At 43.8% G+C, this 26,736-nt stretch overlaps 1 protein-coding gene across 1 annotated transcript in view; it reads right to left on the reverse strand.

The window, feature by feature from the left end:
* Positions 1–26,736, reverse strand: part of MYT1 (myelin transcription factor 1) — a 113,044-nt gene that overhangs the window by 29,322 nt on the left and 56,986 nt on the right. The window contains exons 13-17 of the mRNA XM_032218623.1: positions 23,859–24,128; positions 18,461–18,615; positions 11,267–11,329; positions 10,838–10,906; positions 1,515–1,577 (exon numbers count right to left, since the gene is read on the reverse strand). Coding sequence (XP_032074514.1) covers positions 1,515–1,577; positions 10,838–10,906; positions 11,267–11,329; positions 18,461–18,615; positions 23,859–24,128 — 620 coding nt within the window. The remainder of the gene's footprint in view (positions 1–1,514; positions 1,578–10,837; positions 10,907–11,266; positions 11,330–18,460; positions 18,616–23,858; positions 24,129–26,736) is intronic.

The raw sequence follows: 26,736 nt of genomic DNA on the forward strand, positions 1-26,736 counted from the left end.
GAAGGGAGGCAAGCGATGGTGAAAATTAAAAAGAAAATGAAAATAAAAAGACAGCCGTTTGCTTTGACGGGAGCAGCTTTTGCAATTAATAGTGTCTGGGCTAGGAAGGTATTTGCTAGCAGATGGCAGATGTTAATGGAGCTGTTCAAATGGGAGACGGCCGAGGCCCTCATTAATGTTTGAAAAAGATAATAGGAGTCATAAATATAGTGGTGTTATTAACAGAAATTTTGCGTCAGCTAAAATCTGACCCTTTCATCTTTATGCCGCTGCATAGAAGGTAAGTAATCTGGTTCTGGAAAGTTTCGCTTTAAAAAAAATCAGATTCAAGAGATGAAAGGCGGATTCATCTTTTGCTAACATTTCCGAATATATTGCAATTTGTCTATTGTGCCAAGGGGGGAAAAAAAATGAGTGTGTAGTAAAAGTGCAGAGAAGAGCTCCTAAATGATTAGAATAGAACAGAACAGAAATAGAATAGAATAACAGAGTTGGAAGGGACCTTGGAGGTCTTCTAGTCCAACCCCTGCTTAGGCAGGAAACCTTCAGGCAAATGGTTATCCAATCTCGTCTTAAAAACCTCCAGTGTTGGGGCATTCACAACTTCTGGAGGCAAGTTGTTCCACTGATTAATTGTTCTCACTGTCAGGGAATTTCTCCTTAGTTCTCGGTTGCTTCTCTCCTTGATTAGTTTCCACCCATTGCTTCTTGTCCTGTCCTCAGGTGCCTTGGAGAATAGCTTGACTCCCTCTTCTTTGTGGCAGCCCCTGAGATATTGGAAGACTGCTATCATGTCTCCCCTAGTCCTTCTTTTCATTAAACTGGACATACCCAGTTCCAGCAACCGTTCTTCAAATGTTTTAGCCTCCAGTCCCCTAATCATCTGTGTTGCTCTTCTCTGCCCTCTTTCAAGAGTTTCAACATCTTTTTTACATCGTGGCGACCAAAATTTGGTGCTCTCTGAGCTTGACTGTTTTCTTGCAGATGTTTCACTGCCCAAGTAGGTAACATCATCAGTGCAAGCAAGAAAATAACCAAGGTCAGAGAGCACCAAGGGCTCTCTATTGTTCATGGTTATGCAGACGAGTGAGGGAATAGGTATAAATACCTGGCTGAATAGTAGTAACTGCGAAAGGGATCTTGGAGTCCTAATCACTTAAATAGGAGCCAGCAATGTGCAGCAAAAGCTAACACAGTCTTGGGATGCATTAACAGAGGGATACAGTATATACTTTTTAAAATCTTGTGCTTTTTAACCTGTGCCCAGAGTCAGATTAGTGAGATAGGTGGATAAATAAAGTTTTAAATGAATGCATAAATAAGTGGGATGGGATGGAGGAAAAAGAACCAAGATGGCGGCCAAGACCATAATTCAGGCAATGAATTGTGAGATTGTAGCTATTGTCTTGACTTTCTTGAAAGCAGGCCTAGGTTTATGAGTTCCCCAAATACATTAATTCTCCTCTTCGCTTTCTGCCATCGGCCTCATTTCTGTATACACATTTTCAACTTACCTCCTATGTGATGCGTAATTTCCTGTTATGTGACCGGACCCATCACAGCCGGGAGTTGGGCACCTGAGAGGAGGAAGAAGGAAGGAGGAAGGAAGGAGACGGATAGAGAAGGAAGAAAGGAAGAAAGAGGGAGAGGAGGAAGAAAAAGAAAAGGGAGGAAGAGGAGGAAGAGGGAGGAAGAGAAGGAATATAGAAGGGAAAGCGAGTAGGGAGGGAGGAAAGAAGGAAGGATGGGGAAAGGAGGGAAGGAGAAGGAAGAGAAGGAGAAGAGGGAGAAAGAGAAGAAATAATTATCATTATCTCAAGAGATAGGAAAACTGTTTTTTTTCTTTTCTTTTTTCACTGTAGGTAAATTTCAATGAAGAAAATTCCAGATTGAGCCAAACATGATTGTAAATCTGCTTTCCTACAGTTTACACATCCAGAGTAAGGCAAATCTAGTCCATAACTTCAAAGAGTCTGTTTTTTTTCATCACAGAAGTTTGAGGATTGTGGGGTTTTATTCTCTCTCTTTTTCTCTCTTATCATGGTAATTTGTCATTGTAGACATATTGTCTCCTATGGTTCTGGAACGAAGATTCAAACAAATTTTCTCACATTCAGAGAAGCTTAGCTTTGAAAGAGAGGGGCGAAACCAACCAATCAGGAATTCAAACAGGTAGTCCTCATTTAGCGACTGCCTTGTACAGGAACCATTCAGTTACACCAATCACTTTATGACCAATCCTCACTCTTACCATCTTTGCAGGTCTGTAAAGCAAAGGAAACCTGAAGTCAAATCAGAAGCGCAGCTGTTGTTTCATTTAGGGACCACTTTGCTTAATGACTGTGTTGCCAATCCCAGTGGTCACTAAACAAGGACCACTTCTATATTATTTCCAATTATTGGTAGACCGGTTTGCGCTTGAAGACATCCAAGAAAGAGAGCCCACCAATTCCTCCAGTTATAAATTCTACTATTGAATGGGATTTTACTACTGAGCTCTCCTTTATCATAACCTACAGGGAGTCCTCGGCTTACAACTGCAATGAGGTTGCCCCTTACAGTGGTTAGTTCAGTCATAAAGCGGGTCACCGTTGTGACCAATCTGAATTTACGATCTTTTTTTGCGGTGGTGGTTGTTTGCCATAGGCTGTTTTGGCAGAAAATTGGAAGTAAATGTTGATTTTTAACAAAAGCGTTGTAAAATGTAGTCATGTGACTATGGAATGCTACAAATGGCCGTAAATGCGGGCTGGTTGCCAAGCAACCCACATGCAGTCATGTGACCTTGGTGTGGGGGGGTGTTGGAACTCTAGAAGTGAGCCCTATAAGTAGGGGAGGCCCATCGTAACTTCAAATGGTCACTAAGTAACCCGATGTAAGTTGAGGACTATCTGTACAACAATGGGCATGAGTGCAGGCAGTTCTCGACTTACAACGGTTCACTTAGTGGCCGTTCGAAGTTACAACGGCATTGAAAAATGACTTATGACCATTTTTCACACTTAATGGCCATTGCTGCATCGCCATGCTCATGTGGCTTACATCCAGATGCTTGACAACTGACTCACATATATGACGGCTGCAGTGATCCAGGGGTCATGTGATCCCCTTTTGCGACCTTCTGACAAGCCAAGTCAATGGGGAAACCAAATTCACTTAACAACCATGCTTCTAATTTAACAGCTGCAGTGATTCACTTAACAAAGGTGGCAAGAGAAGTCGTGAAATGGACCAAAACTCACTTAACAAATTTTGGGCTCAATTGTGGTCATATGTCGAGGACTACCTGTATTGGGAAAAGCTGCTTGTTCTGAAATTGTTAGGATGTTACAAGTTGCCCACAGTTACTTTGCAGCAAAATGGACTGCAAAATAAATTTAATAATTAATAAAAAGAAGCAAAATAAATAAATCATTTGTCATAGATTAAACCCCAGGGGCTTTTAAGTAAAACAAAGGAATGGCGTCATGTCGGTCATGAAGATTTTTGAGTATTTCAGAGCTCCAAAAGTTTCTTTTTTGTTTATCATCTATCCTTGTGGATAAATCGAAAACGTTCGCTTCCAAAATTGGGTTTGGCTTGTCTTGCGAACCCGAGCTCTGATTTTGAAAAGCCTGTCACAACCTTCAAATTGTGCAGTTTTATAAATGATGATGCAACAGTTTTCAGTTTTGCTGTCGCTATGCTTAAATTTTTGAGGGTCAGTGGTGCGCTTTTCATGATATTTTGCTTGAAATTTGGAGGGTCAGTTTATCTGCACGATTATATGTGGTATATTTTTTTAGATACTGGTAGTCCTCAACTTACAACCATTCGTTTAGTGACTGTTGAAAGATACAAAGATACTGAAATTGGTGACTTACGACTGATCTTGCACTTTTATCACCATCACAGATCCCACAGTCACATCGTCAAAATCTGGACATTTGATAACCAACATGTTTTTAAAATGGTTGCAGTGTCCTGGGCTCACATGAGCCATGGAGGCACAGTGGTTAGAGTGCAGTACTGCAGGCTACTTCTGTTGACTGCCAGTTGCCTGCAATTTGGCAGTTCAAATCTCACCAGGCTCAAGGTTGACTCAGCCTTCCATTCCTTCCGAGGTGGGTAAAATGAGGACCCAGATTGTTGGGGGCAAGATGCTGATTCTGTAAACAGCTTAGAGAGGGCTGTGAAGCACTATAAAGCGGTATATAAGTCAAAGTGCTGTTGCCATGGCTATTTAAGACCTTCCCAGCCAGCTTCCAGCAAGCAAAGTCAATGGTGGAAACCAGATTTGCTTAATGACCTTGCGATTCATTCATCGACTGGAGGGTTTCGTTTAACAAACGTGGCAAACAAGTCATAAAATTGGGCACGGCTTGCATAACCACACAAATCCTGCTCCCAATTGTGGTTGTAAATTGAGGACTATCTATAATAAACTATCCACCTCAATTTCCCATTATATGTTATAATTTTAAAAAAAAATCAGAAAAAAATGCAGATAAATCTGTGCTTTGAAAGACATGAATGGGCTGGAGATAATTTCCTTTTTCTGGCATGGGGGAGGAGGAATTTTTATGACTTCTAAATGGATTAATAGAGGTAGTCCTTGACTTACGACCACAATTGACCCCAAAATTTCTGAGACATTTGTTAAGTGAGTTTTCTCCCCTTTTTAAACGACTTTTCGTGCCGGTGTTGTTAAGCAAATCGCTGCAGTTGTTAAGTTAGTCACATGGCGTTAAGTGAATCTGGCTTCCCCATTGACTTTGCTTGTCAGAAGGTCATATAAGGGGACGCTGCAACTGTCATAAATGTAAAGCAGTTGCCAAATGTCTGAATTTTGAAGCATTAGGATGCTGCAATGCTTGTGAGTGTGACAAATGGTCATAAGTCACTTTTTTCAATGCAGTTGTAACTACGAATGGTCACTAAATGAATTGTTGTAAGTCAAGACTCTTTAAAAAAAATTGCACAGGGATGCAAAGGATAATGCATTGTGCTAACAATGTGGAAATTTATTCTCTGGAAGTGTAATAAAAAAAAGTTGCCACTTCACAAGTGTTGCAAAAGCTCATGCAGAATCAAACAGGACGGTGTAAGATTAAAACGGACAGGCGTCCTGATGGTAATTATATTTTCCACACAACAACTTGATGTTCTCCATAAGTGGAGGAACTAAATCCCACTTCCTTTGGCATTGCAAATCTTGAAAAATAATTCTCTGGGAACTCCTCATAACAATAATTCACAACTTTGCTAGTGTAATTAGCACCTTATTAAGATACCCGGCAGCTTCAGGATCAAGATATAGGTAATCCTCGACTTACGGGCACGATTGAGGCCAAAATTTCTGAGCCATTTGTTAAAGTGAGTATTGCCCCATTTTACAACCTTCAATACAATACAATAGCAGAGTTTGAAGGGACCTTGGAGGTCTTCTAGTCCAACCCCCTGCCCAGGCAGGAAACCCTATACCGTTCCAGACAAATGGCTATCCAACATCTTCTTAAAGACTTCCAGTGTTGAAGCATTCACAACTTCTGGAGGCAAGTTGTTCCACTGATTAATTGTTCTAACTGTCAGGAAATTTCTCCTTAGTTCTAAGTTGCTTCTCTCCTTGATTAGTTTCCACCCATTGCCTTTGGGTGCCTTGGAGAATAGTTTGACTCCCTCTTCTTTGTGGCAACCCCTGAGATATTGGAAGACTGCTATCATGTCTCCCCTAGTCCTTCTTTTCATTAAACGAGACATACCCAGTTCCTGCAAACGTTCTTCGTATGTTTTAGTCTCCAGTCCCCTAATCCTCTTTGTTGCTCTTCTCTGCACTCTTTCTAGGGTCTCCACAACTTTTTTTAAAATTATGGCGACCAAAACTGAATGCAGTATTCCAAGTGTGGCCTTACCAAGGCCTTATAAAGTGGTATTAACACTTCTTGTGATCTTGATTCTATCCCTCTGTTGATGCAGCCTAGAACATTACCAAGGCATATTGGAAGACTGCTATCATTTCTCCCCTTGTCCTTCTTTTCATTAAACGAGACATACCCAGTTCCTTGCCACACGTTTGTTAAGCGAATCGCTGCACTTGTTAACAGGGACACCCGGTGGTTAAGTCAATCTGGCTGGTTGACTTGCCTAGTCGGAAGGTGGCAAAAGAGGATCATGTGACCCAGGGACACTGCAACCATCATAAATACGAGCCAGTTGCCAAGTGTCTGAATTCCAATCCCCTGACCATTGCAACGCTTCACTGGAAGCTTTCAAGAAGGGACTGAACTGCCATCTGTCAAAAATGGTGTGAATGGTCTGTTTGGGCGGAGGTGGGTTGGACTAGATGACCTGCAAGGTCCTTTCCAACTCTGTTAATCTGTATCTGTAGTTATTGAGCAGATGGTAAGTTTGGATGGTTGTTAAGTGTAAAAAATGGCCACAAGTCACTTTTTTTAGTGGCATTGTAACATCCAACAGTCACTAAATGAACTGTTGAAGGAAGATCTTGATTAGGGCAATCCAAAGGATATGCAACCTTTTATATCATATATATATAATTAGGGGACTGGAGGCTAAAACATACGAAAAACGGTTGCTGGAACTGGGTATGTCTAGTTTAATGAAAAGAAGCACCAGGGGAGACATGATAGCAGTCTTCCAATATCTCGGGGGTTGCCACAAAGAAGAGGGAGTCAAACTATTCTCCAGGGCACCTGAGGGCAGGACAAGAAGCAATGGGTGGAAACTAATCAAGGAGAGAAGCAACTTAGAAATGAGGAGAAATTTCCTGACAGTTAGAACAATTAATCAGTGGAACAGAAATTGCCTCCAGAAGTTGTGAATGCCCCAACACTGGAAGTCTTTAAGATGATGCTGGATATCCATTTGTCTGGAATGTTATAGAATTTCCTGCCTAGGCAGGGGGTTGGACTAGAAGACCTCCAAGGTCTCTTCCAACTCTATTTCTAGTCTAGTCCATTCCATTTCAACCAGAATCGAGCCCAAAATTTCTGTTGCTAAGCAAAACATTTGTTAAATGAATTTTGCCTCATTTCACGACATCTATTCTTACAGTTATTACGTGAATCACCAAGGTTGTTATGTTAGTAACTCGGTTGTTAAGTGAACCTGGCTTCCTCATTGACTTTGCTTGTCAGAAGTTCGCAAAAAGGGGATCACATAACTGGTGACATTGCAACCGTCATAAATATGAGTCCATTTCCAAGCATCCAAATTTTGATTACTGCAACAGTTGTAAATGGCAGGGGGTTGCACTAGAAGACTTCTAAGGTCCCTTCCAACTCTGTTATTGTATTCTATTCTATTCTATTCTATTCTATTCTATTCTATTCTATTCTATTCTATTCTATCACTCAGCTTGGTTAACCAATCTTTGGTGCAGGAATGAATCAATCTTGGAAAATGTTTGTGCTGTATGACACAACGTGAGTTGATCAAAAATCCTGTCTATGCACAACATTCAATTTGTGATGTCCTTCGTGCTCTCTAAGCTCGCTTGTTTTCTTCATGACACAACTAGTTGACAGCGATATCTGGAAGTTGAGTTATGGCCAACTGGATTTCTTTTCTTCTTGGTTTGAAGTCTTTTGCTGTGTACCCAAGTAGCTGGATAATACAGGTAGTCCTCAACTCATGACCACAATTGAGCCCAACATTTATGTCGCTAAGCAAGACAGTCATTAAGTGAGTTTTGCCCTGTTTTTTGGACCTTTCGTGCCACGGTTGTTAAGTGAATCACTGCAGTTGTTAAGTTAGTCACACGGTCGTTAGGTGAACCTTTGACTTTGCTTGTCAGAAAGTCGCTAAAAGGGGATCACATGACCCTGGGACACTGCAGCCGTCATAAATATGAGCCAATTGCCAAGCATCCCAATTTGGATCCATCAATCAATCAAAACAGAGCTGGAAGGGACCTTGGCGGTCTTCTAGTCCAACCCCCTGCTCAAGCAGGAGACACTATACCATTTCATATGACCTATGTGTGACCATAGAGATGCTCTGGAGGTTGTAAGTGTGAAAAACAGTTGTAAGTCACTTTTTTCAGCACCGTTGTAACTTTTAACAGTTGCCAAAGGAGGGGTTGTAAGTCGAGGATTACCTGTGGACTGAGGAAGCTACTTGGATAAGCAACGAAATGTTTCAAACCAACAAGAAGTCCAGTTATCCAACTAGATAACATCATCAGTGCTAGAAGAGAGTGGAGTTTGCCCTTTTTATATATATTACTAGCTGATAACCCGGCATTTTCCAGGTATTTATTTATAGGTGGAAAATGTCCAGACCAAAAATTATTTTTAATGTTGGATTTTCCCCCCTTACCAGAGGGAGCCCCCTTGTGGAGTACTCTGAAACTGTTACCATGGCAACTCCATTGCGATATATAGTAGAAGCCATTTTACGGCAATACAGTAGAAGCCATTTAAAGGCACAACAGGGTGCATCTTAACAGAACACACACCATGAGTGGTGTTAGGAATGCCTTACCCCCGCAACGTATTTGTTTCCAGAGAATAAATCATCTGTGTACCAGGTTTGGTTGAAGTTGCTTGAGGCATTCCAGAGTTATGCTGGAACATACACATACAGCCAATTTTATATAGAGAGATACTAGTGGTTCCTTGATTAGGCTGTTGTTTGCTATTTGATTATTTGTCTGTTCCTTGATTGTAAAAATGGATATTATCTGTCAGCTGACAGCCTTTGAGAAAAATAATTTTTTTTAATTTAAAAAAAAGATTGTTTATGTGAAGCAACCATTTGATTGAGCATGGAAAACAAATTGGTAGAAGAATCCCCTAATGCTTGATGCTGGGTGAGTGAGACTTTTTACATTCATGCTTCAAAAATGAACAAATTGTATTTTTTCCCCTCTAATTCCCCTACAGATATAATGGGCTCGCTTAACAATCACAGTATTCTCTTAATGACGGTGAAGTGCATTTAATGATTGTGATATTTACTTGAGAACCACAGCAAAAAGGATTGTAAAATCAGTTGAAGTCATGCATTGACTCGCTTAATGACTGCCCTGACTTACGAACGTAATTCCGACTTCAATTTTCATCCTAAGTTGAGAATTACTTGTAGTAACTCTGAATGCAGCCTGTGAGGAGGTTGGGGAGGAACATGGCCCAGTCCTGGAGTCTGGGGAAGGCTCGGATGAGGGCTCTGTGTTGGAGGCAGAGGGGGGACGAGGGCCATCTGGGAGTTATGTGCTGCCTCCAGAGCCAGACATCAGCAAGGCAGAGGAACAGGGGGAGCCTGTTCCCAGTGTGCACATGCGCAGAGCTGCCAGAAGGCAAGAACAGTTAAGACAAAAGGGACAACTCGGGAGTAAGGCTTGGAGGTGATTCACCCCTCCCATTGGACATAAAGGAAGAGCAAAGGCATGTGAGCCTTTGCAGGGAGCAACTTTGTTCATGCTGGTCATTTACGTTCTGAAGCTCCGTTTTGACTCTTTGCTTCATGTTAAGGAAGATAAAGGCGGATGCTTTTCAGCCTTATCCTGAAAGACTTTGGCAGACTACTGTTGGACTCCTTACAGACTACTTGGGACTCATTATGGGCTTGTGAATGAACATAATTCACAGCCTTTGAAATAAAAAGAGAGTTTGGGGGACTTTTTACTGTATTAGGAAGCCTAGGTCAGAATAGTAATACATAGGGAAGGCTTAATTAATCCAGTTTTAATTGAAGGAGGAAAACGATGCCATCATCGGGAGAAAGAACTGATGGAAATTTCCGAGTCTCACAGAGGGAGAAACGAGCTAGATTGTTGTTTGAAAAACTTTGGACCTTTTTTTTTCTGTTGTAGGCCAGGCATTTTGCTGTCTTCATGGTCTGTGGTCCATAAGAGCGGTGCGGTGGCCTAGAGGTGGAGCTCTCGCCTCACAATCAGAAGGCTGTGAGTTTGATCCTAGGTAGAGGCAGATATTTCTCTCTCTGGGCCCCATGAGAATATGTCTGCTGAACAAAACTCCGCATTGGCGACAGGGAAGGGCATCCAGCCAGTAAAAGCTCAACTCCATCCAGTTGCCCAGACTCCATTCCGCAAGGAATTACGGGGTCATTAAAAGGTGATGATGATGATGATAGTTTGTGGTCCAATAAATTATCAACTCTGCTAACAAAACCAGTGCTATTAGACAGAAGAATGACTGCTGACATTGCATTATTTAAGTAGAAAATCATTAAGAGTTTTTTTTGGGAAAATAGGGTTGCATAAGTCAGGGATGGTCCATCAAAATCTGCCTGAGATTCAAATATAGACATATATAGATAAATCAGTGTGAATGTTTAAAAATTTCAGAGCACTTTTTCCTACTGTCACCCAACGCCTGTGTCCCCCTTCCCAATCCAATACAGGTAGCCTTCGACTTACGACCACAACGGAGTGCAAAGTTTCCGTGGCTAAGTGAGGCAGCTATTAAGTGAGCGTTGCCCCGTTTTTACGACCTTTCTTGCCACAGCCGCTAAGTGACTCGCTGCAGCTGAGCGAATCTTTCTTCCCCATTGATTTTGCCCATTGGAAGGTCGCAAAAAGGGGATTCCATGACCCCCGGGACACTGCAACCGTCATAAATAGGAGTCAGTTGCCAAGCGTCTGAATTTTTATCACATGACCCCCCCCCCATTTTTTTTTGCACTGCTGTTGCAACTCTGGTTGCTAAACGGATGGTTGCAAATCGAGGACTTCCTGTAACGTGTTGTGAATGGGGTATATCGAAAGTCAGCTCCCAGGCAGATTTCGACTTTCAAGGGAAATTGCAAGCCAAAAGAATAAGAAGCGAGAGGAATAGGGGGGGGGGAAGAAACAAAGAGTTGAGCGCAAACATACTTGAGGTCAGCAGAGTGGGCAGCCATGAGGTTTCTGAGACTCTTGTCAGCAAGAGGACAACCAGAAAGGCTGAAAAAGAAGAGATGGAATATTTGGGTAAGCTAAAAAAAAAAAAAAAAGTTGGGAAGATCAAAGCAAGGGGAAGAGGGAATAGAAGAAGGGCGAGCAATTAGAACAACTTTCATCACCGGTGGACTTCAACTCCCAGAATTCCTGAGCCAGCCATGAATGAATGGCTGGCTCAGGAATTCTGGGAGTTGAAGTCCACCGGTCATTAAAATTGCTATAGTTGCCCATCCCTGGAATAGAACCAAAGAATCCACACTTATCATTTAAAAATAAAATAAAAAATAAGAAAAGATTTTTTTTTTTTAAAAAAAAGAGACGGTCACAATCCGAAAAGAGTAAGGGTAGGTAAGGTCGACTAACCTGCGGTGAGAAGCATAATTTCCCGTGATGTGTCCACTGCCATCACAGCCTGGGGTAGGGCAACTGAACGAAAATAATTATGAGGAAAAGAAAACGTGAGTGGCCAAAAAATATAAAGAAACCAGCAAGATTTGTGCATATGTGAAAAAAATAAATCTAAAAATAGAAAAAAAAGGAGAAGATAATCTCTCTCTCTCTTTCTCTCTCTCTTTCTCTCTGTGTCATAGAAATTCGGGGAAGGGGGCATTATCAAAGAGATTTAGGGGGTTTTAGGTGACTAATTACCTTCTTTAGGGTGCTGAGTAGCATTCTAAAGCTACATTTGGCATCTAGTGAGGAGCAATACTACGTTCTTACTAGCTGGATATCCATGCTCTGCTATGGAACTATGTGATCGGGCTTAATAAATCGACACAGGTTGAAAATTAATGAGTAATTACGAACGATGTCTCTTCTCCCCTTCTTTTCCTCAGGCTGGACCCTTTGATTCTCTCCTATCCCCTTCTCACCCTCAGGCTTGCCCCACAGAAGCCTCTCCTATCTTATCCCCTTCTCTCCCTCAGTCTAACTCCTTAGCATCAGAGCGTTTTTCAGGTGGGGAGGGGGAGTAGAATGTCTAAATTCCCAGCCTGCAGACATGCCCAAGTGGCAGTTTGAACAGAGTTCTTTTCAGGTGGGCAGGGGGAGTAGAATGTCGAACTCCCTAGCATCAGAGCATGTTAATAATAATATAAGAAATACTAATGATCTGATGGTCATTTTGAAAAATCCTTTCTTAGTGAGCACCTAGAAGCTAACAGGAACATATGTGCCAAATTTCAAGTTTGTAGGCTTTATGGTTCTGGAGATTTTGTGATGATGTGTGAGTGGTATTTGGCATATAGATAGATAGATAGATAGATAGATAGATAGATAGATAGATAGATAGATAGATAGATAGATAGATAGATAGATAGATAGATAGATAGATAGATAGATAAATATATAGATAGATAAATAGATAGATAAATAGATAGATAAATAGATAGATAGATAGATAGATATAGATATATAGATTAGATATATAGTTATAGATATATATAGATTAAGCCCCCCACCCCAGCACTTCACCTCCTAAAAGACTGATGTAACCTCCCCATCACTTCGCACACCCACATCTGACCCATCACAAGACCCTGACCTATTGGGACCCTCAAATGACATGATCTCTACGTCACAAGACCTACTAACCAGATGAAGTTCTTAGAAACTAGAGCTGTCAAACTTGTTTGCATTGAAGGCCACATCAGGTTTATGTTTGACCTGGTGGGGTGGGCATGGCGAGGGCGAGCATGGACAGCATGACGTCACTTGTGTCGGGGGTGGGATCCTATGGTGGCCCAAGCGCTCTGCCAGCGAAAACGGGCTCCCAAGCTCCATTTTCAGCTGTGATGGCCCCCTGCAACCCTCTGCCAGCAAAAAACATGGTTCGGAGGGGCAATGCACAGCCCTTGCGAGTTCCATTTTCACTGGCAGAGGCTGCAGGAGGCCGTCACAGCCTAAAACAGAGCTTGGGAGCCTGCTTTTGTTGGCAGAGTGCTTGGGACGCCATAGGCGACCCCTGACTCGAGTGATGTCAAGCTGGCCATGCCCACTCTCGCCACATCCACTCCCCCCCCCGAGGTCAAACACAACCCTGATACAGCCCTCAATGAAATCGACTTTGACCCCCCCTGTTCTAACTCAGAAATCTAGAGATGGCAAGACCAACAAAGATGATAAGAGACCTGGAGGCTAAACCATGCAATGAAGGCACCTAGGTATGTTTAGCCTAAGGGACAGAAGTCTTAGGGGGTGTTTGTGACATGATTGCATCTTCCTATTCTGGAAGGGCTGTCACAGGGAGGAGGGGGGTTGACTTATTCACCCAAACACCTGAAGGCAAGATAAGAAGCAATGGATGGAAACTAATCAAGGGGATAACCGACCTAGAAGTAAGGAGGAATTTACTGACAATGAGAACCATTCATCAGTGGATCAACTTGCCTTCAGAAGTTGTGAATGCTCCCATCACTAATGGTCTTCAAGAAAAGATTGTCTGGGATGGTATAAGGATTCCTGCCTTGGACAGGAGGTTGCACTAGAAGAAGACCTCCAAGGTCTCTTTTTTGAAAAGAGCCAAGGTGGTGCAGTGGTTAGGGTGCAGTACTGCAGGCTACTTCAGCTGACTGCAGTTCTGCAGTTCGGCGGTTCAAATCTCACCGGCTCAGGGTTGACTCAGCCTTCCATCCTTCCGAGGTGGGTAAAATGAGGACCCGGATTGTTGTTGGGGGCAATATGCTGACTCTGTAAACCGCTTAGAGTGGACTGAAAGCCCTATGAAGCGGTATATAAGTCTAACTGCTACTGCTATTGCTAAGGTCCCTTCCAGTTCTATGATTCTATGTTTTACCATGTTGCATGAACCATACATTCTCATTAAACTATAGTCTATTTGTTTGTCATAGGTAAAGGTTCCCCTCACACAAATGTGCTAGTCGTTCCCAATTCTAGGTGGCGGTGCTCATCTCCGTTTCAAAGCCAAAGAGCCAGCGCTGTCCGAAGACGTCTCCGTGGTCATGTGGCCGGCATGACTAAAAGCAGAAGGCGCACAGAATGCTGTTCCCTTCCCATCAAAGGTGGTCCCTATTTTTCTACTTGCATTTTTTACATGCTTTTGAACTGCTAGGTTGGCAGAAGCTGGGACAAGTAATGGGAGCTCACTCCATTACGCGGCACTAGGGATTCAAACCGCTGAACTGCCGACCTCTCTGATTGACAAGCTCAGTGTCTTAGCCACTGAGCCTGTTTGTCACAGACAATGTTATACAAACTCAACCACTGGATTCTCAACCTGTCATATATTTTTTTAGCTCTTCTGCTATCAGATCTGGCTATAAGATCACCAGTTAAGCAACTAGACATCTTCTTTAAACCAAATAAATGTTCCCAAAAGATTTGAAAAGCTCGAGTCTTGTAGCATTAGTTTCTCTCAGGCTGGTCAACTTTTTAATTTGAAAATCGTGAAAATCGTGCCATCTTCTTTAATATTGTAGCTCAGCAGCTAAATCCACTAAACAATTAACTTAGTTTCCTAGAATATTAGAAGTTTGAGAGGCCAGATGAGTCGAAGTAGATTTCAAAGAAAAAAAGATTGGTTTTTAAGAGAATACACAACCACAGGGAAACACTGCCGATCAAAGCTTTCCTGTAAATATAAACACTTATCCTTTTTTTCTCCCCTTTTCAACATTCCTAGGAGTTAAAACAAAGGAATCTGCTGATGATTTTTACCTTGCCATTTGTTGTGTATTTATTCCAATAGACACATCACATCCGTTGCACGACACAAACATACCCCTCCCCTTTTCCATTTGGAAAAAGAACTACACCTCCCAATATGAATTTCAAAGACTCAGCAACCCTTGGGAATCTGACAGCCACAGATGCTGGTTCATCCTTCTGTCTCACAATTTTTTACACCGCCCCCCGCCAACAACCTTCTACCATGGCAGGGCAAGGAGAAATTTCCCTCGCCAAGGATGTTACGAAGAAGATGGGGGGCATTTCGGAAAGGGTAGCTTTTCAGGGAATGTTGTGTGACAGTGTGCAAATAAAGGAAGCGAAGCAATCTGTTTAGCAAAAGTTGTTCTCTGCTCCCACAGCATCCCCGAACATTCCGGCACGAATGTAAATAAAATGCATTGATCACCGCTTCAAACAGACGTTCAGATTGGGGGCGGGCGGGTTTGGTTCCTCCATTCTTCCCCCCCCCCCAAGCCCTGCCCATTCTCAAATCGTAGCAAAGCTTCGAGAGACCATATGGAATGGCTCTTCATATCAACAGATTTTGGGTTAAATAAAATCCTTCCTGTATGAAATATGAATGAATCTTGGGTGGGATTTTTAATGCAAAAATTCCTGAGAAAACTGATGGCAGAAAAAAAAGGGGGATTAGCAATTCATGGAAATCTGTCCGAGTTTCTTTTTGTTTGCTTTTTAATATAAGGGGGAAGGGTCCTCGGTGCTGGGTTGTTTTGTTGCAAATGCAAGATGTTTCATTACCCAACTAGGCAACATCGTCAATCTAGAAGGGAGTGGGGTTCGTGGAGAGAAGGAGGAGGTGGTAGTGGTGGTGGTTGCGGTGGTGGAGGAGGAGGAAGATAAGGACTGTGGGGCCCTTGATGCTCTCTGAGCTGAGTTGTTCTCTTGCAGACATTTCATTACCCAACTAGGCAACATCATCAATCTAGAAAGGAGTGGGGTTTGTGGAGAGGAGGAGGAGGTGGTGGTTGTTGTGGTGGTGGAGGAGGAGGAAGATGAGGACTGTGGGGCCCTTGATGCTCTCTGAGCTGAGTTGTTCTCTTGCAGACATTTCATTACCCAACTAGGCAACATCATCAATCTAGAAGGGAGTGGGGTTTGTGGAGAGGAGGTGGAGGTGGAGGTGGTGGTGGTTGTGTTGGTGGTGGAGGAGGAGGAGGAAGATGAGGACTCTGGGGTCCTTGATGCTCTCTGAGCTGAGTTGTTCTCTTGCAGACATTTCATTACCCAACTAGGCAACATCATCAATCTAGAAGAGAGTGGGGTTTGTGGAGAGGAGGAGGAGGTGGTGGTGGTTGTGGTGGTGGTGGAGAAGGAGGAGGAGGAAGATGAGGACTCTGGGGTCCTTGATGCTCTCTGAACCTGGTTGTTTTCTTGAAGACATTTCATTACCCAACTAGGGAACACCAGCAATGCTAGGCATTTTTGATACATATATTTATTATTTTGTTATTGTTGTTGTTGTTGTTATTATTGTTGTTATTGTTATTATTATTATTATTAAGTCATTGGCCCACTACCTCCTCTGGAAGTTGCTTCCAAACGTCCCCTTCTCTTTCATACTTTCTAACATGAATTTTGAACTTTAAGGGTCTTAAAGATGGCTTCCCATGTTCATCCAGCAAAGTTCTATCTTCTTTCACAGAATTGCATCAAAGAAGCCGATGGTAGATAGGATCTCTTGGGTGGAGTCCACCCCTTGCTAAACCCAGGAATCCAAATGAAAGCAAGCTAGAGAAAGATGGAGGGTGTGGGGTGTGTGTGGGTCTATTGCAACAGGTTTATGGTAGATTAGAAGCTGTTTGTGGACCTTCTCTTAGTTGAATGCAATAACAGAACAATGACTGTTGAAATGTAGCTTTGTTTTGGGATCGCCTGTTAACTGCTTTATACCACAGCAGAGAGATGGTAGGTCAAATTGGTTGACTGAGAATAGATGTTCATATTTGAAATATTTTTTAATGCTATATAGTACTGTATTTTTCGGAATATAAAACACTCTGAAGTATAAGACGCACCCAGATTTTGGGGAGGAAAACAAGAAAAAAAACCTGCCTCTGCCTCCCAGCAATTTGCCTCCTGGCAGCAAACAGCAAACAGCCCGTTTCCGTTTCAGTTTAGCCTGATTAGCACAAGAAAAAAAAATCTGCCTCTGCCTCCCAGCAATTAGCATCCTTGCAGCAAACAGCATGTTTCAGTTTCAATTTCAGCACAGCCTGATTAGCAAAGGCAGCTGATTGTTGGTTGGATTGGCCTCCCCACGATCAGCTGTTCCAGGCTGCAGGGCCTATTACCGCCTATGTGTGCCCATTTTCAGCCTCCGCATGACCCATTTTTGGCCTCTGTGCACCCATTTTCCAGCCGTTCCGGGTGGCGGGGATCAGAATGGGTGGAAAATGGGGTGCACGGAGGCCGAAAATGGGGCGCGCAGAGGCAACAACAGGCAATGGCAATCCCTGCAGCTTGAAACAGCTGATGGTTGGGAGGCCGATCCAACTGACAATCAGCTGCTTGTGCTAATCAAGCTGTGCTGAAGCTGAAGCTGAAACAGGCTGTTTGCTGCAAGGAGGCAAACTGCTGGGAGGCAAAGACCAAAGGGTGGGGGCTGGCAGGGGGTGGAACTACATTCGGTGTATAAGACTCACCCAGATTTTCACCCTCTTTTAGGGGGGGAGAAGTGTGTCTTAAACTCCAAAAAATACAGTAATTCAATAGAGATCTAGAAGTTCATATATTTTGCAATGGTGGGGGGAAACTATTTCTGTTGAAATGTATTTATCTGTATTCAACCAGAGACATACAATTATGTGTACAGATTAGTGGTGGGATTCAGCCAGTTCACACCTATTCGGGAGAACCGGTTGGTAACTTTCTAAGCAGTTCAGAGAACCGGTTGCTGGAAAAAATTTCCTTTTGTTTTTTCCCACTTTACAGGGCTAATCCTGTAAGGAAGGCAGGAAGGAAACATTCTGGTGTTGTTTCTAGCCTAATCTTTGTTGCCCTGCTTAGAGAAACTGCCTCTCTGGTTAACCCTTATTACATTGTCACAGCTAAGACGAAGCGCCCATCGACTTGAGTGACGCTGAGTTGGCCATGCCCACCCAGTCACATGACCACCGAGCCCCACCTACCCAGCTGGTCATTAGGGCAGAGAACCAGTTGTTAAATTATTTGAATCCCACCACTAGTACAGATAGTCCTTGACTTACAACAGTTCGTTTAGTGAACGTTTCGAGTTACAACGGCACCGAAAACAGTGACCGTTTTATAACGGTTTATAACCGTTTTTCACACTTAACAATCGTCGCAGCATCCCCATGGTCACACGATTGAAATTCAGATGCTTGGCAACTGACTCGTATTTATGACCGTTACAGTGTCCCAGGGTCACGTCGTCATCCCCTTTTGCGACGTTCTGACAAGCAAAGTGAAAGGGGAAGCCAAGTTGAGTTTACAACCAGGTTACTAATTTAACGACTGCAGCGATTCACTTAACAACAGCGGCAAGAAAGGTCGTAAAATGGGACAAAACCCACTTGAGAAGCCTCTCGCTTAGCCACATAAATTTTGGGCTCAATTATGGACGTAAGTCGAGGACTACCTGTATTGTTGTTATTCTGTTTTTATGCACGTTTTTCCGGTTTTTGTGTTGTTGCCTTTTTGGTCTTTCTTTTTCTTTAACTCTTTTTTACACTTTTGTTCTCTTTTTGGCCTTTCGTCTTTCTCTCTCTCTTTTTTTTTTTTTTGTATTTTACGTTTGGAAATAAAGTTTAAAAAAAAATATAAAGGGAACTTATCCCCTCTCGGATTTTTGTTTATGGCACGACTGCTTAGCCAAGCGGGTAGACTCACGTGAGTAACTCTTTCTTGATTTCCTTGGAAAGGAACTTCAGCTTGAAGTTGGTTAAGGTGATTTCCCCGGGATATTTTCTTTCTTCAAAGTTTTCTTCTGGGACTTCTTGTTCGTCGACTTCCGAGGAGGCGAAGGAACATCCGGCGGGCTCCGACTGCAAAAAAAGCAAACCCAAGAAAATATTCCGGAGGGAGTAGAGGAAACTTTGCAAAACCAACCACAGCACTATATCTAGGGAGATTCTCAGTCATCCAGGTATCAGGGGGAGGGGCTACTGGGGGTTTGCAGCGGTTCAGGATAACCTCTAGCTAAGATTCTGTGCAGTTCAGAGAACCCCCAAATCCCACTCGCCCTGCCAACCCAACCCTGCGCCTCCCAGGAGTCCCCACACAGCCCGTTTTGGATGCTCGGGGAGGGCAAAAGGGAGAGTGTTGGCTTGGAGAGGGTGTCGGCTTTTTTGCAGCTGCCAAAAAAGCCAACACAGTTCTAGGCTGCATCAACAGAGGAATAGAATCAAGATCACGTGAAGTGTTAATACCACTTTATAATCCCTTGGTAAGGCCACACTTGGAATACTGCATTCAGTTTTGGTCGCCACGATGTAGAAAAGGTGTGGAGACTCTAGAAGGAGTGCAGAGAAGAGCAACAAAGAGGATTAGGGGACTGGAGGCTAAAACATAGGAAGAATGGTTGCAGGAACTGGGTATGTCTAGTTTAATGAAAAGAAGGACTAGGGGAGACATGATAGCAGTCTTCCAATAGCTCAGGGGCTGCCACAAAGAAGAGGGAGTCAAGCTGTTCTCCAAGGCACCTGAGGGCAGGACAAGAAGCAATGGGTGGAAACTAATCAAGGAGTGAAGCAACTTAGAACTGAGGAGGAATTTCCTGACAGTGAGAACAATGAATCAGTGGAACAGAAGTTGCCTCCAGAAGTTGTGAATGCCCCAACACTGGAAGTCTCTAAGAAGATGCTGGATAGCCATTTGTCTGAAACAGTATAGGGTTTCCTGCCTAGGCAGGGGGTTGGACTAGAAGACCTCCAAGGTCCCTTCCAACTCTGCTATTGTATTGTATTGAAAAACGGACCTACCGGAAGTTCGGGAAGATCCGGAACCTGGGGATGCCTTTTTTGCCCTCCTAGAGGCTCGAGAAAAGCCCCCAGAGCCCGGGGAGAGCAAAAACACCCCCACCCCTCCACCGTGGTGCAGGAGGCCGACTAGGCCATGCCCACCATGGCTACACCCTCCCAGCAACCAGGCAGAGAAGCCCTTACTAAAATTTTTGAAGCCCACCCCTGGTCATGGTTGTCCTAAAGGTGCTTTTTTCAAGAGGCAACTGGACTTCCTGTTTTTTTGTGGGGAAGATGTTTTCCTTCTCATCCAAGAAGCTTCTTCAGCTCTGACTGGATGATGGGAAACGGAAGGATTTATACTCCTTGCAGACAACTGGTCATTTGCATCCTTTTTAGAGAGACGTTGAGTCCACTTGGAGGTTTATCTGTGCCCTCAGGGTCACCTGAGGGGTACAAATGGGTGTGGAGCCCTTCTTGGAACTGATTGAAAGGACTGTGTTGTAGACTGGGGAGAGATGATGTCATATCCCATCCCCTCTGTTGAGAGAGACATACATGCACACTTCAAAGCCAAGACTAACTAAGGCAGAAGCTTGTCCATCCCAAGGATAAAACACCTGAACGCCAACTGAGCAATGTGGTACATGCAGTACAATGTAGTGAGCCACGTGCAGATCTGTACATTGGAGAAACAAAACAACCACTTCAGAGCTGAAGAGGCTTCTTTGATGAGAAGCGACACGTCTTCAAAGAAAAACCGGAAAGCCCAGTTGCCTCTTGAAAAAAAGCACCTTTTGATCGAAGGGTAGAGAACTCCTGAGTAGGATTCACAAGAAGGGCTTAAAACATGGAAGCTGTTAGGAATATAATCTAACTGTTGGGTTGGCAATATATAAATCATGTAACGATGCTATACCTGTTTCTTTAAATCATACTGTAAAATGTGATTGGTTGCTGTTTCCTCAATCGGCCATAAGAGGGAGCCAGAATGACTGTTAGCTCTCTGTTTGTTAGACGCTGGGCCGATCTGAGTGTTTTGGAAGCTGGCTGTTAGAAAGTGCCGTGAGCTATTGTAAGTTTTGCAACTGCTAGCAAACTTTGAGTACCAGACTGTTTATATGCTACTGGACTATGTTACTTGGATTATCCCTTAACTGAAAGACGTTGATGACTGACTGTCTTATCCATGTATGACTTGGACTGTTTGATAGACTCTGATACCTCTATTTCCACGAAAGTAGAAGCCTATTTAAACTGCAGTGTCTGTGTATGCTGGTTTGTGTGTTCTCCAACACAACTCTCACAACGCTTCTCTGAACGCACTCGCTCTCCCAACAGAGAGCTTACCTGACAGAAGAAAAAGAGAAAAGCCAGCAGAATAGATTCTGGCTTATAAAGGCAGTGAGGAGTTTTACCCTGAGTATCAGAGGACACTAGATAAAGCCATGCAGATCCACGAAAAGGATAAAGCGACTGAAGTATAGACGAAGGGAGAAAAGTTGTGTTGGTCTACAGTAGCAAGAAATCAAGAAGGGTTTGGTAAGAGCCAATTTGGTCTAGTGGTTAAGAGGTTGGCCTAGGAACCGGGAGACTGGGAGTCCTAGTCCCGCCTTAGGCATGAAAGCTGGCTGGGTGATTTTGGATCAATCACCAGGGGACTGGGAGTTCTAGTCCCACCTTAGGCAAGAAAGCCGGCTGGGTGAGTTTGGATCAATCACCAGGAGACTGGGAGTTCTAGTCCCGCCTTAGGCAAGAAAGCCGGCTGGGTGAGTTTGGATCAATCACCAGGAGACTGGGAGTTCTAGTCCCGCCTTAGGCAAGAAAGCCGGCTGGGTGAGTTTGGATCAATCACAAGGAGACTGCGAGTTCTAGTCCCGCCTTAGGCATGAAAGCTGCCTGGGTGAATTTGGACCAATCATCAGGAGACTGTGAATTCTAGTTCATGCCAGGCATGAAAGCTGGCTTGGTGAAGAGATACTGCTTAGAGAATAGTCAGATAAGAGACAGCATAGCCTGCAGCTGAATAATGGGCTGGATAAGAAGCTCAGAAGAGACTTCCCCTAGTTTCTCAGGCTATGAAGGAGACTGGAAGAGAATTACACGTTCAGCCTTGCAAGATTCTATTAATGTAGCTATACAGTAAAGTGGAATTTCTTTATCGGGTTGTGTTTCCTGCCTGTTCTACCTGTTAAGACTCCTAACAGGTCCCCCAAAAGATATTCCCTTTGCCTTGACATAATGTCTTTCAACATATGTGCTTAAGACACCTGCAAAACACAATTCATTTAACACAGAAATATACCGAACAAATGATCTTTCCCCCACTCCAAATTATTTCATTAGAAGATGCAAAAAATACATTATGAAATGCACGGAGCAGTTGGGTACACAGCAGAGTTACTTGTGCAATATAAATTAGAAATTGTGGGAGCTAAGATGATGTATACCCGTGATGGCGAACCTATGGCACATGGGCCACAGGTGGCATGCAAGCCGTCACACAGCCCAGCTCCACCGCGCATGCATGCACGCCTCCTGCTGACCAGCTAATTTTTGGGTCTCTGCTGAACATCCTTTCACCGTGCCCCATTTTTGGTTTTGGGAGGCTTCAGGGAGGCCTGCTAGGCCCAAAGCGGGCCGCAGGGGGTTACACACATGCGTGAGGGTGGGAGAATGCGGGTGGTGTCGTGCGCGCCATGTCCAGGGGGGCAGGGGGCATTGCATTATGGGGGTGGGCACGTACACGCGTGCTGTCGCAGGCACGAGCGCAATTTTGGCACAGGGGGACAAAAATGTTAGCCATCACTGATACAGCATATACCTTCAAAAGATAAAAGCTTATATCGATGTCAAATACAATTTCTGAAACGTTAATAACTGTAACGTTGTACGTTGGAGTGCATAATTAAAGCCAAGCGTGATATTGATCGGCAATTGCAAAAGCACATTCAGTGACTTTATGATATTAAAGAAAGGCTTCCATCTTGAGTGCAGTGCTTAATACAAAGGTCCCCCTTGCATTGTTGTACATTATTGCTTATCAATGTTAAATGACCTTTTCTTCCCATGGCCAGGTATTGCCCAGGTATTTATTTATCCCAATCCTGTATTAGACAGGAATGGCGACGTCAAGTGGCAACGTTAAGTGCGGAATGGGCTTTTCCTCCCTCCTTCCATGAACGTCACCGCAATTCCTGAAGAGGGGATGGCGAGAGCGACTTCTCCCTGAACCCTGATTTCGGCGACAATTAAATTAGTTAAAAATGATTTCCCTCTGCCCCCAGAAGTGTCATTTCTAATGTTGGATTTTCCCCCTTACCAGAGGGAGCCCCCTTGTGAAGTACTGTGAATCCGTTACCGTGACAACTGCACTGTGCTGTACAGTAGAAGCCATTTTAAGGCAGTGCAGTAGAAGCCATTTTAAGGCACAACAGGCTGTATCGTAACAGAACACACACACCGAATTGAGCTAGAGAGAAATTCCCTGAGGATGGGCTCCAGCATGATGTTCTGACCCAGCTCCCCAAACACGACAAACACTCTGAAGTGAACGCAAAGATTCCTTTAAGTAGGATTGCCGGCAGCCCCGGCAAAAAGTTTCTCTCTCCCCACAGGCTAGCAAGTCCATCCAGCCAGAAGATGAATAGTTGTCTCCCACCTATTCATCTCCACCCCCGGCCTTTTATCCCCACAGTTAGGGTGGGCCCTTGCTAGCAGCTGTGGCTCTTCCATCCCAAGGACCAGCCCACGGATTTCCATTGCTCTCCTCTCCTCTGCACTGGACCCAGCTGTTCCTCCTCTTCCTCATCAGCCATCTCCAGACCTGGGGGCTGTTGATTCTCCATCTGAGGGCTGATGGACAGCCCAGGCTCTGCCTCTCTCCTCCCCTCTTCCTCTCCCCCTCCTCTCTCTCTGCCAGATCCACTCCCTCTTCCCCCCTCGGAGCTCTCAGGTTGCCTTGATGCTGACCCTGACTCCCACGCCTCCTCTGGTTTGGCTACCGGAGGCGCCAGCAGCCGACAGGCCACAACACACGAATCCAAAAGCTTGGAAGACAAAATATCTTGTCCCAGTGACCGACCCAGATTGGATCCTACATCAAAGGGCTGGCATCAACCTTGGTAGTCTGGAAGTATATCTTCCCACTCCCTTGCCTTTACAGTCCAAGACACTAGGGAGGGTCTCCTATTGAGATGCTTCCTCTACTTCCTACTGCCTCTCTTCCTCCTGCCTCCCATCCCCACAGCCCATGGCAATCAAGGTTGGGTGCCGAGTCTTCTGCCCACCCTAAGGAACAAAGTAACCGTGCAATGCCTCCTCTTTACCTCCTCCAGTTCCTCTTCTCGTTGCCGATTTGGTTTGGTGTAGTCGATGGGCCCGTCCCACTCATCCTGGCGAGAGGTGTGGCTGGACTGGGGTGAGGTCATGGTGCTGCTCGTGGCACTGGTGCAGTTTTGGCGTTGGGACACGTCGGGGTATTTGATGCTGGGGCTACTGCTGCAGCTGCTGCTGCTGGGGAAGGCGCTTTCACGTTTGCGGTGCTTGTTCATGCTTAAGTCCAGAGTCCCGTTTTCATCCACTTCGATGTCCATGGACTGAAATGTGGAAACCGCGAGAACAAGCTTATAACACTATTTGTAAGACGTTTCTGTTTCTGGGAGAAACACGTGAGAAATAGCTTGGCTAAAAGGAAATACATGAGTCATATTTCTGTTAAGAGGAGAATATTTGTAGCTCAGGGTTAAAATGAGGGGTGCGGACATTTCATTACCCAACTAGCTAACCTCATCAGTGCTTGAAAGGAATGAGATTTGTGGAGAAGAGGAGGAGGAGGAGGAGGGGCAGAGAAGAAGGACTGTGAAGAGGAGGAGAACTGTGGGTTCCTTGGTGCTTTCTGAATTTGTCTGTTTTCTTGCAGACGTTTCATTACCAAATTCAGTAACATCATCAATGCTAAAAGGACCAAGAATGTGGTTTCTGACTGGTTCGAGGCGGTGAGAGACCAGTACTGTCCCAAAAGTTAAACTACAATAACCTGAAAACTTATTATAAGTTGGGAAACACACCCCTGAATATTCAGCTGATTAACAAGATCATGCTAACAATGTAATGCGTTGATATGAACTATCACATGGAACATACATAGTGGGGATGTGCTGTAGATGCTTGATAATCCAATGTATATGATAGCCAATTGAAGAACACATTCCAAATATATTTGAACCATATATAAAGCAATTTCTCCCTTTACTAAGGGTCTTCTCAACTTATACCTGTGGGAGACCTATTTATCCCTAAATGAAAAGAGATTAATCTAACTGTTCATCTTGGAACCTATTTAGCAAAGGGCAAACCGGGCTAAGAATCTTATTGTGATTTACGGTTAAACTTTTACATTGTAAGCTGACCAGAGTTGTTTTTATCAGTGAGATGGGTGGCATACAAATTAAATAAACAAACATATAAACAAACAAACACATAAAATACAGGTAGTCCTCGACTTACGTGGCCATAATTGAGAATTTATATTGCTAAGCGGGACATTTGTTAAGTGAATTTTGCCTCATTTTACAACCTTTCTTGTCACAGTTGTTAAGTGGATCGCTGCAGTCGTTAAGTGAGGAACGTGGTGGTTCAGTGAATCTGGCTTCCTCATTGACTTTCCTTGTCAGAAGGTCGCAAAAGGGGATCAGATGACCCCGGGGCAGTGCAACCGTCATAAATATTCACCATTGAAATGAAATTCAGTGGTGAAAAGAATACGGTTCTACATTTAGGCAAGAAAAACGAAATGCACAGGTACAGTATAGGTGGTGCCTTCCTCAATAGTAGTAACTGTGAGAGGGATGTTGGAGTCCTAGTGGACAACCATTTAAATAGGAGCCAGCCGTGTGCAGCAGCTGCCAAAAAAGCCAACACAGTTCTAGGCTGCAACAACAGAGGGAGAGAATCAAGATCACGTGAAGCGTTAATGCCACTTTATAAGGCCTTGGGAAGGCCACACTTGGAATACTGCATTCAGTTTTGGTCACCACAATGTAGAAAAGATGTGGAGACTCTAGAAAGAGTGCAGAGAAGAGCAACAAAGAGGATTAGGGGACTGGAGGCTAAAACATATGAAAAACGGTTGCAGGAACTGGGTAGGTCTAGTTTAATTAAAAGACGGCCCAGGGGAGACATGACAGCAGTCTTCCAATATCTCAGAGATTGCAGCTATTCTCCAAAGCACTTGAAGGCAGAACAAGAAACAATGGTTGAAAACTAATCAAGGAGAGAAGCAATTTAGGATTAAGGAGGAATTTCCTGACAGTGAGAACAATTAGCCAGTGGAACAACTTGCCTCCAGAAGTACTGAATGCTCCAATACTGGAAGTTTTAAAGAAGATGTTTGGCTTGTGTGCTATAAATGGGGGGAGCGCAAGGGGGGGTCGTGAGTGGTGTGCCACACGCATAATGCAATGTGTGATCCCCTCCCCAGTGCACATGCGCGCACTACAGGTCCCCCCCCCCATTTTTTGCTATTTTCGCCCTCCCCAGGCTCCAGAGGCTTTATAGGAGCCTGGGGAGGGCGAAAACAGCATCCCCCCCCTGGAAGTCCTCCAGAAGCTTCAGGGATCTTCAGGAAGCTTCCCTGAAGCCTCCGGAGCAGTCAAAACGATTCTCTGAGCAAACCGGAAGTCTGTTCCTGAACTTCCAGTTTGCCCGTAGGGCCGGTTTTTTGCGCTCTGGAGGCTTCATTCCATTCCATTCTATTCTTCATTCTATTTTATTCCATTCCATTCTTCTTCATTCTATTCTATTCCATTCCATTCCATTCTATTCTTCATTCTATTCTTCATTCCATTCCATTCCATTCTTCATTCTATTCCATTCCATTCTATTCTTCATTCTATTTTATTCCATTCCATTCTTCTTCATTCTATTCTATTCCATTCCATTCCATTCTATTCTTCATTCTATTTTATTCCATTCCATTCCATTCTATTCTTCATTCTATTCTATTCTTCATTCCATTCCATTCCATTCTTCATTCTATTCCATTCCATTCTATTCTTCATTCTATTTTATTCCATTCCATTCTTCTTCATTCTATTCTATTCCATTCCATTCCATTCTATTCTTCATTCTATTTTATTCCATTCCATTCTTCTTCATTCTATTCTATTCCATTCCATTCCATTCTATTCTTCATTCTATTCTATT

The sequence above is a fragment of the Thamnophis elegans genome, chromosome 5, assembly GCF_009769535.1.
Source record: "Thamnophis elegans isolate rThaEle1 chromosome 5, rThaEle1.pri, whole genome shotgun sequence".
In the NCBI taxonomy this organism is placed as follows: Eukaryota; Metazoa; Chordata; class Lepidosauria; order Squamata; family Colubridae; genus Thamnophis; species Thamnophis elegans.